General features: G+C 45.6%; 1 protein-coding gene across 6 annotated transcripts in view; it reads left to right on the forward strand.

Annotated features, from left to right (window-relative positions):
- Nucleotides 1-12,586, forward strand: part of DOCK7 (dedicator of cytokinesis 7) — a 96,399-nt gene extending 83,813 nt beyond the window's left edge. For 3 of the 6 annotated variants that reach the window (XM_059853628.1, XM_059853630.1, XM_059853631.1), the window contains 7 exons: nt 4,813-4,938; nt 5,795-5,884; nt 6,697-6,933; nt 8,612-8,755; nt 9,540-9,646; nt 10,601-10,768; nt 12,044-12,586. In XM_059853628.1, coding sequence (XP_059709611.1) covers nt 4,813-4,938; nt 5,795-5,884; nt 6,697-6,933; nt 8,612-8,755; nt 9,540-9,646; nt 10,601-10,768; nt 12,044-12,086 — 915 coding nt within the window. In that variant the 3' untranslated portion in view covers nt 12,087-12,586. Of the gene's footprint in view, nt 1-1,192; nt 3,078-4,803; nt 4,939-5,794; nt 5,885-6,696; nt 6,934-8,611; nt 8,756-9,539; nt 9,647-10,600; nt 10,769-12,043 lie in introns of those variants that run through there. The other 3 variants (XM_059853629.1, XM_059853633.1, XM_059853632.1) reach the window with 2 other exon arrangements.
- The last annotated feature ends 2,272 nt before the right edge of the window (nt 12,587-14,858 follow it).

The raw sequence follows: 14,858 nt of genomic DNA on the forward strand, positions 1-14,858 counted from the left end.
CATCAGCATTGACACAGAAAATCATCCCTCCATACCATATTTTCACCCCACCCACAGGGGTCGATTTAAGCACCAATGCTCAGAGGTTCCAAACACAAACCTGGTTTGCTGCAGGTGCACCTTTGATCTCAGAGGAGAAACTGCTTCCTTCTGTTCTCAGTCAATTTACATAGGGGTATATCTGGCAGTAAAAGGGCTCAGTTGTGTTAACTGGGGCCAGTTTTGCTGCCTGGGTTTTTGAGGAGGCTGTGTGCTCACAGTTCTGCAACAGACACCACGAGAACCACGCTTTTGGGTTAAAAATGGACAAAGCAATTGAATGATCTGCAGGGCCACTTTGACTCCAGCCCTAGTCCAGTTGGCACAGTGGGTGCATGAGCATAGAGAAGCCTCAGAAAGCACTAAAAAGCTCTGTGAATATGATGTTCTTTGTTTAGGCTTCATCTTTCCAGTTTATTTTTGCTTTTCTATGGATCAGGCAGCTCATTTTGGGCCACCTCCCTCCAGGTTTCCACCACACATTTACTGAACCGAGGCTGAGACAAAAAATCCTTTGGTGTTGTGGGACATAATTAAGGCTGGTGATGTCTGAATGTCAGTTTCAATTCCAGCCTGGCAAAAAATGGAAATTTTTTTGCAGCTTAAAATAAACTCTGACACTTCAGGGCTGGCCCTGGAAGTCATCCCCTTGTCCCCATGGAAGGTCCAGGCAGACACAGCCCAGCAGAGAACCTGTGCTAGGTGTGGAAATGATGTAGATGTGTTTGGGCCAACAAGGCCTGTGAGCATCTGTTTTATTATTCTGCCCCTAAATCGACCCCTGGAGAGACTCCTGCCATTGGTTATGATTCTAACACCACTTGGTCATGTTTTACTGCATGGTAAAAGACACTGTGGGTTCAGCTCTCGTCTGTCATCGTGCTCCTTCATTGCCACACTTTTTCTGACCTTTGTGCTTTGTAGCTTTCAGGTTTGTTGCATGTTTTGCCCTTTTTTTCCCTTCCCCTTATTTTAAATATTTTAATGGATGCTGCCCCCCCCCTTTTTTTTTTTAATTTTAAAATTTATTTGCTGCCAATTTGCTGCTTGTTTGTTTTATGGAATTTCCCTAATTAAATACTTTCTGTTTTCTCCTCTATCGCCCTGGTTGCTGACCCTCCTCCCCACTCTTACTATTGTCTGTTGTGGTAAGTTCCTACTTGTGGAATTTTTTTTCCCTTTCTCTGCCCCTTTTCCCCCACCTCCCCTTTTTGTTTTTGGTTTGGTTTTTTTGTTTTGTTTTACACTGTGGAACCCCCAATTTCATTTTAACAAAGAGCTATGCCAACAGCAGCACCCCCATCATGGCACAAGGAATATGGTGTTGCCAACTACAAGCATTGCAGTGTCCTGGGTCTGGCACCAGAGCATTCCTGAGCTTCCTTTAAACACATCAACTGATGGGCTTTGTGTGCTTATTCATGGAATAAATGTTAAATTCATTCTATTTGTTTGCTTTCCAATTAGGAAAATTAAGAAAAAATCTTTTCATGCTGTGCCACGAGAATTTAAAAACTCTTTTTAAGCTGTGCATGTGGAGGTTGCCAGTGGATAACAGGGCTCCAGGAGCTGATTCTTTCCCAAAAAATCAATATTGGAGGACTTGGAGTAGTTGGCAACACTGCAAAGGGCCTTGGTTAAAATTGAGGAGGAAAATAACAGTACTGAGTTTGGTAAAGTTGGGTTGGGTTCTGCATTTTGAAGGAGTTGCTTTTGTTCCTGCACCCTTCAGGCAGTTGCTGCTGTCCTGGTGGAGGAAGCAATGATCCCTCTTGCATCTGATTTATCTTTTTTTTTCCCCCCAAATCTTGTTGGCAAAGCTTTTTGTGTGCGTGCAAGAGATAACCCAAAACTTTATTCCCAGCAATTTGGAAAGGTATTTACCATGCATAATAACAAATCATGAACCTTCATAAGTCATGGTGGCTGTTACCTGCTCTGCCAGTTGTGTGATGGCTATTCAGTGTTCACCTTCATTCTCTTCTCCTCCCAAAATCCTATTATTTTTTTGATAAAATAATAGGAGATAGGATGCTTTTAATAATTCCTCCCTCATATCTGCATTTTTAGCTCTTGCCAGAAACAAGACCACAGAACATTTAATGATTTGTTCAGTTTTCCCTGCTGTGGCTGGGAAGTGGTTTGGTGTTGGCTGAGTTTGAGATGCCAGTACAGAGCTATCCCCTATCCCTAATGCCAGGCATGGAGCTGATCCCAGGGAAGTGGCAGCTCCTGAATATCCTTCTGGAAGTGTTTCCCCCAAAGGGATTTGCTCTCATTCCCTTGCCTCCAGGCACACATTCCCAGCATGAGTCGCACCAGGGGCTGACAGTGCTCCTCTCTGCTGCCTCTGGGATCCCTTTAACTGGGATTCAGCATCTGGATTTACCAGGCAGAGCCAGAGCAGCATGGGGATGAGCTGGGAGCTGACCTCACACAGGGACAGGGAATCTCACCAGGCTTCCCTGGAGCTCTCCTGGGGCTCCCCAATGCCCCAAAACTCATATTTTGTGCATTTAGTAAATGCCAGCAGGACTCCTCAGGGATTTATGCTGATCAACAGACAGCATTCTCTTCCTCCTTTATCATTTTTACCCTGCCTGTAAAAAGGAGCTGCCTGGGCAGATGTCCATGGCAAAACTCACTTGTAAGAGATCTGGTTCTGCAGATGCTTTCCACCCTGGAAACCCCTGGCCCAGGAGGGAGGAAAAAGCTCATGAATTAGAAATCAGTGTGTCCTCAACCACCCAGTGCTGGGGTTGGGGCAGGATCCCACAAACTTTGGCTCTGGGGAGCTGATCCATGTGGCAGCTCCCCCCAGGCAGACATGGAGTCATGGAATGGTTTGGGTTGGAAAGGACCTTAAAGAGATCAGGTTCCAACCCCACCTTCCCCCAGGTGCTGCCTTGGGAAGGACTTTGAGAAAGGAGCTCTGGAGTCAGAGCCTTCTGTCTGTGACAGTGAGATGGAAGCTGGAAATGCTGAGTGTTCAGGGATTTTAGTGTGGATACTGTTATCCAAAACTGTGGCTTTGAAAAGGTAGTGATGAAGAAAAAAGGGTTCAGTAGCTCAGTCCTGCATGGATCCAGAGGGATGGGCTCTGGACAAAGGGAAATGGCAACATCCAGTAAAACAGCAGCAGCTCTGCAGCTGTAGTTCCCACCTGGGAGGGCTGCTGGGATCCTGTGGTGTGCTGAAAGCCCTGGGGATTTCAGTGGGGCTGGAGAAGAGCCCCTCTCTGCAGGAGGATTCCCAGAGGGGCAGGGTCCAGGGAGCCTGGGCACAGCCAGGTGTTACTTTTTTGGGACAAGGGCTGCTACTCACCCCAGGTGCCTTCAGGAGGGCAGAGCTCAGCTCTGAAGTGGAAGTTTTTGGCCCTCAGGCACCTCCAGGGGGATGCTCCAGAGTTTCCTCCAGCCAGGAGAAGGCAGTGGCCGTGCCAGTGGTTTTTGCAGTCTGGAGTTTGCCTGAAGGGTTTATTTACTTTAGTTTGGCTTATTTATCCTCTTTGCCTTCCGTAGATCATGTTCACCATCACCACAAGAGATCAGTTTTGCCATAGCAAAATACTAAAATAAAACCTGGCAGCCAGGACACCTGTAAGGGCTGTTTGAAGCCAAAACCTAACCCAGCTCAGGGACACTGAGTGTCCTTTACTGTATCACACTTGGTCACGAGAGTAAAGGTGAACATTTTGGAGTTTCTTGCTGAAAGGCATCCCTGGTTTGTGCATGCAGCGTGAGTTCTTTAACACAAGCAAGGTGTGTTTAATTTTTAAAGCATTTTTCTTCTCTCTCTCTCTCTCTCTTTTAATCAGATTTTCTTCGTTGCCTTTCCAGCAAAAAATCTTTCTTGTTTCTCTCCTTTTGTTGCGTTTCGGGGCCAAATTCACCACTGGCTCCCCTGGAAGCAGGTACATGGCACAGGATTGCATCTGCTTTCACCAGGAGTGACTTTGGCCCTCTCTCCTAGGCAGTTCCTAGAGAGTGTAACACCTCCCAGCTGGAATGCTGGTTCAGAAGCACTTGTGTGTGTGTGTGTCTGTGTGTGAGTGAACTGGACATTGACTTGGGCCCAACCCTGCAATTCCTGGAGAGTGGATTTGGGGTGATTCCAGGGGTGTCTGACCCCTGCAGAGTCTCTGCACAGGCTTTGGAGAGCCTCAGATAACGATCCCAACAAAGGGATTTGCCAGTGGCTGCCTCTCAGAGACACCTGATGCTTCTTAAGCTGAAAGAGAATAGATTTAGGTGGGATATTGGGATGGAATTGTTCCCTGGGAGGGTGGGGAGTCTCCAGTTCCCAGAGCAGCTGTGGCTGCCCCTGGGTCCCTGGAAGTGTCCCAGGCCAGGTTGGACAGGGCTTGGCACCCTGGGACAGTGGGAGATGTTCCTGCCCATGGCAGGGGTGACACTGGATGGGCTTTGAGGTCCCTCCCAACCCAAACCATTCCATAATTCCATGATGGCACCTCCAGGCTCCTCCTGGGTTGGGAGAAGTCATTGCAGGGTTGGGCTAATGGTCGTAACTGATCCATAGAATTCCATGTTAGTTTATAATTCCATTGTAGTGTTTGCTGCTAAATGCATCCATGCTGAGTTCCAGGTGTGTTTTTTTTTTCTTTTCCTTCTTTCTTTCTAATTTTTTTCCCTTGTTTTTTAATTTCCTTCAATTTTTTGCATAAATTCAGGAGCCTACCTGCAGCCGTGCTTGGGGGTGTGTGTGTCTCCACCCTGAAATAACCTCTTGTTTCTCCATCCCTAGGATGGAAAGAGGATGTTTGGCACCTACTTCCGAGTTGGTTTTTATGGAACTAAGTTTGGAGACCTGGATGAGCAAGAGTTTGTTTACAAGGAGCCTGCAATAACCAAGCTGGCTGAGATCTCCCATCGGCTGGAGGTGAGAGGGTTTCACTGGAAGTTTAACTGCTTCCCATCAGTTGTTTCTCAGGAACAGCCCCTCAGAAAAGCAGTTTGGGTGTCTGAGAGCTGGGGCTGGTGTTCCCTGCCCTCCTGCTGGTGTCACCTCTGTGGGAGGAGAGGAATTCCCTGATCAGAGGCTGTCCCTGAAAATTTGTGGTATTCCCATTATCTTTCTCCTCCAGTAGGGTCTTCCCAAGGCATAGACTGAGTCTTTGTTAGTCTCTTCTTTATCTTCTGGTTTCTCCAAGATGTCCTTGTGGTCCATAAATTCTGCATTCCAGATGTCCAACCTCAACAGTCCATCTCTCTCTCCCAGCCTTTGTTCACTGAAGCACAGCAGAGTTGGTTTAACAAAACTTAAAGCTCCATTAATTTTCCCAGGCTGTGCTCCCACAAAAGTCAGTTATGACGGTGTTCCTAAATGCTGGCTGAGAGTAATTTAGGAATATCACAGTATTTTCTAATTAATATACATATATAGGTTGTGATTAAAACAGTTAATTTAAATGTTAATTAAAATCATTAACTGAAATTTAAACATTCTATCATTTCCAGCATCAGTGGATCCCAAACTGACCCATTTTAGTTGCACACAGACACAAAACAAGCCCAAATGCCTTGTTCAGAACCAGGCACTGTTGTAAGGCTCTCCTGCTATCCAGGGCTTGTTTTTTTCCCATTGCCCCTGGAATGTGACTGTTGGAATTCTCCTGGGTTCAGCAGATCACATTCTGTCAAAGGCATGTGGAGCTTCACCTGCCCTGAATGTGCCTTTGCCCCCAGCCCCCATCAGGGCTGCATTTGATGTTTTTTTCCTTTCTCCTTGGTTGTAGGGGTTTTATGGAGAAAGGTTTGGGGAAGATGTGCTGGAGGTGATCAAGGACTCAAACCCTGTGGACAAATGTAAACTTGATCCCAACAAGGTAAGGGCACAAGTGCAGGTGTAAAGTAGAACAGGTCCTCAATGGGTGAAAATGCAATGGGACAAAGTCTGCCCTAGATTTGACCACGTGGTCAACAGAATCTGTGTACTGAGCATCTTGTGGCTGCTTGGGAGGAGAGTTTGGGAAAATAATTCCAGCAAGGGATGCAGGATTGGCCATTCCCTTCCCTGCCCTGGTAGTGGTGGTTAGGCAGGGAGGAGGTGAAAGGACAGAGGCTGTGCTGGCCTCGCTCTGCTGGGTGCAAGGAAGGAGGGGCTGTGCCATTCCCTGGCTTTTGTGCAGCTGCAGCCTTTTGTCACCTTTGTGCCACATCCTTTAAGAGTAGCAGAAAGAGCAGGAGCAGGCCTGGGAAACAGGACTGTGGCTCAGGGCAGGGCAAGAAAGAGTTTGGATTGGATATTGGGGAGAAATTCATTGGGAGGTGGTGAGGCCCTGGCACAGGGTGCCCAGAGAAGCTGTGGCTGTCCCTGGATCCCTGGGAGTGTTGGAGCAGGTTGGAGCCACTTGGTTTAGGGGAAGGTGTCCCTGCCAGTGGTAGGGGTGGGCTGGATGGGCTTTAAGCCCCCTCCCACACGAAGCATTGCATGATTCCATGATGTGAAAGGCACGAGAAGGGAAGGACAGCGAGCTGTGCTTCACCCAGCCCACAAACTGGCAGCAGCCCCTGGGTCCCTCCAGCGTGAGCGGGATTTTGGAAAGCAAAGCCCAGCCCTAGTTTGTGCAGTGGTGATGTTGGGAGGACACAGCTCCAGCTGGGCCAGCACAGCTGAGGAGCACATTCCCTGCTGCAGGCCTACATCCAGATCACCTACGTGGAGCCCTACTTTGACACGTACGAGATGAAGGACAGGATCACCTACTTTGACAAGAACTACAACCTGCGGCGCTTCATGTACTGCACGCCCTTCACGCTGGACGGCCGCGCCCACGGCGACCTGCACGAGCAGTTCAAGCGCAAGACCATCCTCACCACCTCCCACGCCTTCCCCTACATCAAAACCAGGATCAACGTCATCCACAAGGAGGAGGTGAGGCCGGAGCTGGGTGGGGAACGGGGCCTGGTGGTGCAGGAGGCTCCCTCAGCTCCATTCCAGCTTGCCTCAGGAGCTTAGTGGGGGAATGTTCTTCACTCGGGGTCACCAAGTGTGGTGGTGCTCACAGGGGTCCTAGGATGAGGGAAGAGATGAGAATCTTGACTCCATGTTTCAGAAGGTTGATTTATTATTTCATGATATATATTATATTAAAAGAAAATGATATACTATAACTATACTAAAAGAATAGAAGAATCGATTTCATCAGAAGGCTTGAAAGGAATAGAAGGGAATGGAATGGTAATGAAATCTTGTACTGCTTACAGCTTCAACACAGCTGGCTGTCATCAAGTAAAAATTTCACATGCTGGGTAAACAATTTTTTAAATCACATTCTGAAGCAGCAAAACATGGAGAAGTTGAAGCTTCTCAGCTTCTCAGGAGAAAAGATCTTAACAAAAAAAATTTTCATGAAATATGTCCATGACAGCTTAGGAGTTCCTAGGGACTTCTCCCCGTTGCCATTCGACCCAAACTGAGCCCAGACTGATTCAGGGATGTGTCTGCCCCACCACCTCCACACCTGGTACCTGGAGGGGTGCTTGGAGAGCCCTGCAGGCTGGGCTGGCTTGGTGCTGGAGCAGCCTGGTCTAAGGAAGGTGTCCTGCCCATGGTGGGGTGGAAGGGGATGAGCTCTAAGGGCCCTTCCCACCCAACCGTTCCATCATTCCGTGATAACGGAGCTTTGCTAATTTTCCAGGGGTGGGCAGGATCAGATGTGGTCACTGGGACTCTGTGAGCAGTGACCCAAAGGGACACGAGTGCCACTCAGAAACATCTCAGACAGCTCTGGGGTGCCCAGAAACACAGCTAAAAATCAAACCTTTTCTTGATGTCCCTGAACCAGGATGATGCATTTCTGAGGTCCTGTTGGTGTCCTCTACCCCTTAGTGGTGCCACCCTGTGGAATTTTTTGTTTGTTTGTTTGTTAAGGTTGGGATTAAATGTGTGATGATGGTATTTTGTGTTTGGATTTAGACATTTATTAGTTTTTAATTTATATTCTAGTTTATAAATTGTAAGTTTTATAGTATTTTAATAAATTTAAAATGGAGTTGTATTTTTAAATATTTTTTAAGGATAAATTGTTAATTAAGAAATGATATTTAAATTACTTTTATTTTTAATGTAATAATTTCTTGTAGTTTGTAATGTGGATTTTAAATTTAATTATATAATATTTAAATTATAATTAAATTTAATTATATAATATTTAACTTATTATTTAATTTATTTATATAATAGTTATGAAGAAGGTGAAGAAGGATTAGGTTTTTTTTAATATATATTATTTATGTATATAAATATATATATATATTGTTTCATATCTATTATTATATTTTAAAATGTAAAGCTTTTTATTATGGGATATTAGATACTTTAAATTATATATTTATAATCTTAGTTTTATTATTTAATTTTGGAAGCTTTTTTTATGTTTTTATGTCAAATGAGGTCTCTTGGGGGTCAGTATCTGTCAGCACAGAAAGTCTAAGATTCTCAGTAAGCAGGGTTCCAGCACCACCCCACTGTGGCCTGGCTGTTGCTGAAGGCCTGTGCCTGGTTGCCAAGCTCAGCCATAACAAAAATCCTCTTCTGGCTCCTTGCTCAGATCATTTTGACCCCCATCGAGGTCGCCATCGAGGACATGCAGAAGAAAACGCAGGAATTGGCTTTTGCCACCCACCAAGACCCTGCAGACCCCAAGATGCTGCAGATGGTGCTGCAGGGATCAGTAGGTACCACAGTGAATCAGGTGAGGATCACTGTCCCAGCTGGGCTCTGGCAGTGCACAGCCTTGGCCTTGTTTCTCAGTCCCCCTGGAATTTTTGCCCTGTTCAGTCTGTGGGATGTGTTTGAGGTCACTTAGGGTAGGTCTAGGCCAGCTGTTCCCAGAGATTTTGCTATTTGAGTGAGAGTCTTGAAAATGTGGAAAGAGGCTGGGAAGAAACATCCCTCCCTCAGTTACTGCTCCTTCCTGGCACTTGCAGTTGTTTCTGCCTGCTCCTCTTCCCTGAACTTCCCCTTTGTTAGCCAGGCTCTGCAGGATTGTGTCCTGCTGTGGATTTTCAACAAAATGGAAAGCAGTGGAGAAAAACTGAGGAAAAGCTGAAGGAGCCTGAGTAAAGCACAGTGCACAAGCTGGAAAAAAGTCAGCTGGAGTTCTGAGTGCTGGGTTGAGTTTGTGGTGCTGGCAAACACTCCCTGGCTTCCATCTGCATTGTTTAAACTTTGCCTCAGTTGTGAGTTGAGCAAACTTTGTCAAGAGTCCTTATAAAGGAAAACAAATGGAGAATCTGTGCAGTTTCTCACACTGTTTTCCAAAAGCAGAGTTTTAAATAAAACAAAGCAAGGCCTAAAGGCGACTCAGTTGTCACTGAGGTTGGTGATTTACACCAGATTTCCCAGCTGCAGCTCTTTAGGATGCTTTGTGTAAGGAAATGTTGTGTTTTGTGGATATTTTCTATGTGGCTGAACTTTCTCCAGTGATTGGATATGACAGTTCCCAGAAGCTCACTGTGCCCCTTCTTCTCCTAAAGGGACCATTAGAAGTTGCACAAGTTTTCTTGTCTGAAATCCCCAACGATCCAAAGCTCTTCAGACACCACAACAAACTCCGCCTCTGCTTCAAGGACTTCACCAAAAGGTATGGAAAGGGTCCCCAGGGCACTGCCAGGTGCAGAGGCTGCTGCCACCCCAGGCAGGGCCAGTGCAGTGACCCAGGGCTGTCCTGCTGTCCCTCCACCTGCCCAGGTTCCATGTGCAGCTCCTTCCTCACCTACCCAGCCCTTCCCTGTTGGTGCTGCTGCTCCCTGACTTCGTGGCCCTTGCTGTTTAGCAGGGAGGAATTGATCCCAGCTCAGCTGTGAAGTGTCCCAAAAATCACAACAGGCCAGAGCTCCCAGCCTAGCAGGGGCAGGAGGAGCTGCTGGACTGGCCAGGAGGTGAAATTTCCTTCTGAAGTGAATTTCTCCAAGCAGAGTGGAGGGATGCTGGCACAATTCCCTGGAGAAATGTGCTGGCTGCTCTACTTTCCTTGAGTCATGAAAACTGCAGGCTCAGTCCAGCATCTTTTACAGCACCAGGAAATTTTAAAAACCACCAAAATAATTGAAATATAAAAGCGAATAGATCCAGTGGAAGCATAGTTTTCCCTTGTGAAATAAATGGCTTTGCTGATACAGTTGTTTTCCTATCCTTTATTTAAATTACATCTTTGCAAGCAGAAGAGTTCTTGATGAACATCCCAGGCTGCTATTTGTTAATCTCTCCTGATTCTATCCATCTTTAAATCTTCTGGGCCTGGAAGTGGCTCAGTGGAAATGAGCTTTTCATTTCTCTTCAGAGATGATCAATGTAACTGGAGGGTAAATGACAATAAAAAAGGAGTTGTCACCCTGGAAATTGGAGATGTGACATCCTCTCCTTGTCCCCTGGACACCAAGTGGTGCAGCTGAGCCCTGATGACCAAAAGACAAGACAAAGGGTTTTCGCTGTGATCCCAGAGGGACAGAGTGGCTGGTTTTGTACAGCTGGATGAACAGGCCTGTAGCAAGGGGCTCTTTCTGCGTGGCCAACTCTCAGAGGGTTTATGTTGCAGGTGTGAGGATGCCCTGAGGAAGAACAAGAGCCTGATCGGGCCGGACCAGAAGGAATATCAGCGGGAGCTGGAGCGCAACTACCACCGGCTCAAGGAGGCTCTGCAGCCCCTGATCAACAGGAAGATCCCACAGCTCTACAAGGCAGTGCTGCCTGTCACGTGCCACAGGTGCATATTTGGGGTTCCTCTCGGGGCACAGGGTGTGAAACTGAGGGCTCTGAGCTTCCTGGGATCCTGCGCCATCCGTTTGTTTTCGGTCCTGGCTCTCCTGGCTGAGCCTGTCCCCGTTCCTTCTGTCCTTCCTGAGAGCACATTCCCTTCCCAGCAGCTGTGGCAGGTGGTGTTTGCAATGTTCCTTTTGTTCCTCAGCTGGGACAGTCGGTTTTTTGTTTGTTTCCATCCTGCATCCCATTCCTTTTAGATGCAAAACCACCCTCAGCAAGGCAGGATTTTATTCTCAATGAAAATGGGATCAGGTACTCCAGGGGGGGAAATTGTTGGTGCTGGAAGACCAGGAAGCTGGAGATTGGGTTTGTGTGAGACAGGACATAAAAATCCCAGTGGGAATCACAGGATCACAGAAGGCTTTGGGTTGGCACCTTCTGCCAGAGCAGGCTGCTCCAACCTGGTCTGGAAAAACTCCAGGTTTGGTGTGACCAAAACCTCCCTGTGCAGGTCATGGATGAGAGGGGGATTTGGGCTACAGCCACTTTCCAGCCAGGCTGTGGCTCCCAGAATAGGGCCAGGAGTGGTTCCCAGCAGGAACCTGTGAGCCCTGTGGAGTTCCCTGGCAGCAGAGCAAGGCTGGATGTTCCTGGAGCTGAACTCAGGGGGTTTCTGGCTGGGAGTGCTGCAGGAAGGTCCCTTCCCTCCCTGCCCAGCTTTGGGATGCTGGGAGCTCTCCCCAGCTCTCTCCCAGCTGCTCCCTGGCAAATTTTCCTGGCTGGCATGATGGGAACACCAGAGTTTCCCTCCCCACCCAGCCAGGCACCCTACAAATGCTTTTGGTGTGGTAGTTATTATCTGATCTTCCTGTGCAGGGAGCCTGATACAGGTATGACATAAAATATCCTGAAAATCATAGAGTATCCTGAGTTGGAAGGATCCCACAAGGACCACTGAGTCCAACTCCAAGTATTCCTGGCAAATTCCACTTCAGGGATGTGTTTGAAAGATTTAAATAAGGTTTCAGTTGTGCAGGTATTTGTGCTGCTTCTGTGTGTACACAGGATTTAAACTTTCTGTCAGTGTTCTGGATGATCCCAGATACAAACCCAAACCCAATTCCTTGGAAAAGCAACGAGTTTTAATGCCAGTAGATTTAATTTTTGTTGTAACCAGCTCTAGGAAGTACTGGAAATCAATTCAGAGTCATTCATCTGGTGAGGCTTCTTATTTCACCATGGAAAATCTGAGCTCATCATTGTATTTTCTCTCCCTCAGAGACTCCTTCAGCAGGATGAGCCTTCGCAAAATGGAAATCTAAACGAGTTAAAAACCAAAATAAAAAAAAAAAAAAGCACTTAAAAATTAAGGTTTTGAAAAGAAAAAGAGCCTTGTTATCAGCGCTGGGAATCAAAGAAGTTTTATTGTGAAATAAAACTTGGACTTCATCCTGGACATCCCACACACCTCTTCCTCCATCAAAGTGTTCAGTGGCCAAAAAATCATTCTGAATTGTCAAATGTAGACTTCTCAATGTTTGAAAAGAAAAAAACAAAACCATCATGGCAGTGGTATCCAGAGTATTGGTGATGAGCTGTAAACTTCCCTGTTTTTTAAGGCATTTTTATGACTCAAAGGTACACTAAACGCATTTACCTTTATTTATAGCATTACCTAATGTTAAATTTATTTTACTTTTAGTTCCTATATTTAATTTATATTAGGACCATACGCAAATGCATTTTGGAAGTTTTTAATGTAGTGATGATGCTGATGGTTATTTTGATGGTACTATTAAATATGTGAATGTTTACACTTTAATTCCCTGTGCATTGGACTTCAGGGCTCGGCATCCTTGGGGAAAAGGTTCAGAGCAAGGTAAGTCATGGTAACATTAATTAACAGAGTGCTGATTGTTTATTATCCCTGTTCTTTTGCTGCAAACCAAAAAAACATAATTCCACCTGTAGCCAGCAGCAGATGGAGGCACAGCTTGGTCCCCCTTCACCTCCTTCAGTCCAGCAGGGGAAGTTTCAGCTTCACTTCTGTGTGTTCATGGATATCTCCACCAGCTGGGAGGTCCCAGCATCTCCTCACCCCTGGGATTAGCAGTGTCCGTGCAACTAAACTAATTTGAAGTAATTTTTTAATTATAGCCTAATTTCACAGGGCAAAAGAACCTGAAATGGTATCACAGTTTAAAAGGGTAGAAAGCATTCTTTGCATTGCTGTTTATGTGAAGAAAGGTGTTTTACAGCAGATATTTTGGGGTCTGACACTGCACTTTGAGGAAACATCAGATTTGGAGCTGAGTCCACAACTCCTAAATCTTGTCCTTAATACTTTTCCTCTCTGTGGTGAACAAAGTTCCCTGGAAAAGGGACTGTTAATCTCCATAAATACCTAAGTATGCATAAAAAACCAGATATACACACAAAACCTGATTTTTCTAAACATCCTCTTTATCTATTATATATAAAAAGAGAAGGAAAAAAAAAAAAGAGAAGGAAAAATGGGTTTATACATGAAGTGCCCCCTTCTGCAGCAGCACTGAAGTTTAGGGTGGGGAGGGTCTTTTTTTTCCTTTCTTGCTACTTAATTTTTGGGTTACTGGAGACTTCTCCCATGCTGTGTTATCCCAACAGCTGCACAGTGGGGATGCTTTGTGTGCAGGCTCTGCAAAGTTCCTTGGAACAGAATAATCCTGAATTGGTTCTGTGTCACACCTGCATGGAGTTCCCTGCAGAAGGAAAACTCCAACCTTTTCATGGATATTCCAAGGCTCTTGCAAAGCCCAGGGGTGCTGACAAGGCCTTGGAGGTGCTACAGGAGTCAGGGAATCTCAGAATGGAAAATATTAAGGAAGGAGGGAAGGGCTTTGGGAGATTTACAGGAAGAGGCATTAAAAATATTTACACAGTGCAAACAAATCCCAGGAGCCATGAAATGATGAAACTTTAATTTACAGCAGTCCTGCTCCAGGACAGGAGTTACAAGCAACAGCTTCAGGGGGGTGGCAAGTGGTGCTTGAGTGAATATCCCAAAAATCCACCCCCAATCCCTCTCCCTGTGCCAGAGGAGGGGTTTTCATTCAGCATCTTCCAGCTGAGGCTGTTTTCTCTTCAGCTGCCACAAAGAATCTCCTCCCAGGCTGTGCTGGGATGATGGAAGGCAGCTGGGTCTTCCTGACATCCTATTTTGGTGTAAATAATGGTATTTTGTTTCCTTGGAACATTCCTGATGTTGCAGTTGAGTGAAAAAGGATAAAGTCTTGCAGCAGGTGTGGAAAAATAAACTTTCATTTGCAGGCTGAAATTCAGCAAAGCCTAAAACATTGCATTCTGTAATGGGATTGGGCTGCCCTTGCAAGGTAAGATTACTGATATTTTTGTAATGTAGCTTGTTCTTGGTTTAGACTCTGAAATTATTTATTATTATGGTGCAATGCTTTGGAAAAGGGAAAGTGTATTTTGTCACTGCAGATTTTTTTATGCTGAGAAATCAAGGCCTGTACAACAATCAGAGGTCAAACCTAACATGGAAAATGCACTCAAAGAGATTTCTCCTGACTTACCTCCATGTTTATACAACATTATAATAAAAGACAGTAAAAATTAAGTATTGCAGAATTAACTAGGCAGAAGTTTTCAGGGGTTTTCCTGTAAATAAATTAATTTGTAGTGGAAAAAGGTGAAATATATCCAGGGCATGCTCAAAGCCTGCTGCATTCCATCCATCCTGGGACAGACTGAACAATCCCCCTTTTTTCAGTTGTATTTGTTAAGATCTTAAGTATCAGTTTATAGGAGTCACCTTCAATTCTCTGACAGACAAATTGGGATTTTCATCTCTAGTATTTAGTGCAAATGTTTCTGGTTTTGCAATGTTTCCCCTTAACCTCAGAACTGTAGTCAAAAAGTACCTTCAAATTAGGAGGTACTGTCCAAGAACCAGCTAAAAACCACAGAATGTATTCTAGAAGCACTGTAATTCTTTAAGATCATTTCCCAGCCTTTTTGTAACTGTTCCCAAAGCCCTTTCCCTCTCTGCTTTCCCCTCTCCAAACACAACAGGCTCATCTGCTTGTCTCAGA

The sequence above is a fragment of the Haemorhous mexicanus genome, chromosome 9, assembly GCF_027477595.1.
Source record: "Haemorhous mexicanus isolate bHaeMex1 chromosome 9, bHaeMex1.pri, whole genome shotgun sequence".
Classification (NCBI taxonomy): domain Eukaryota; kingdom Metazoa; phylum Chordata; class Aves; order Passeriformes; family Fringillidae; genus Haemorhous; species Haemorhous mexicanus.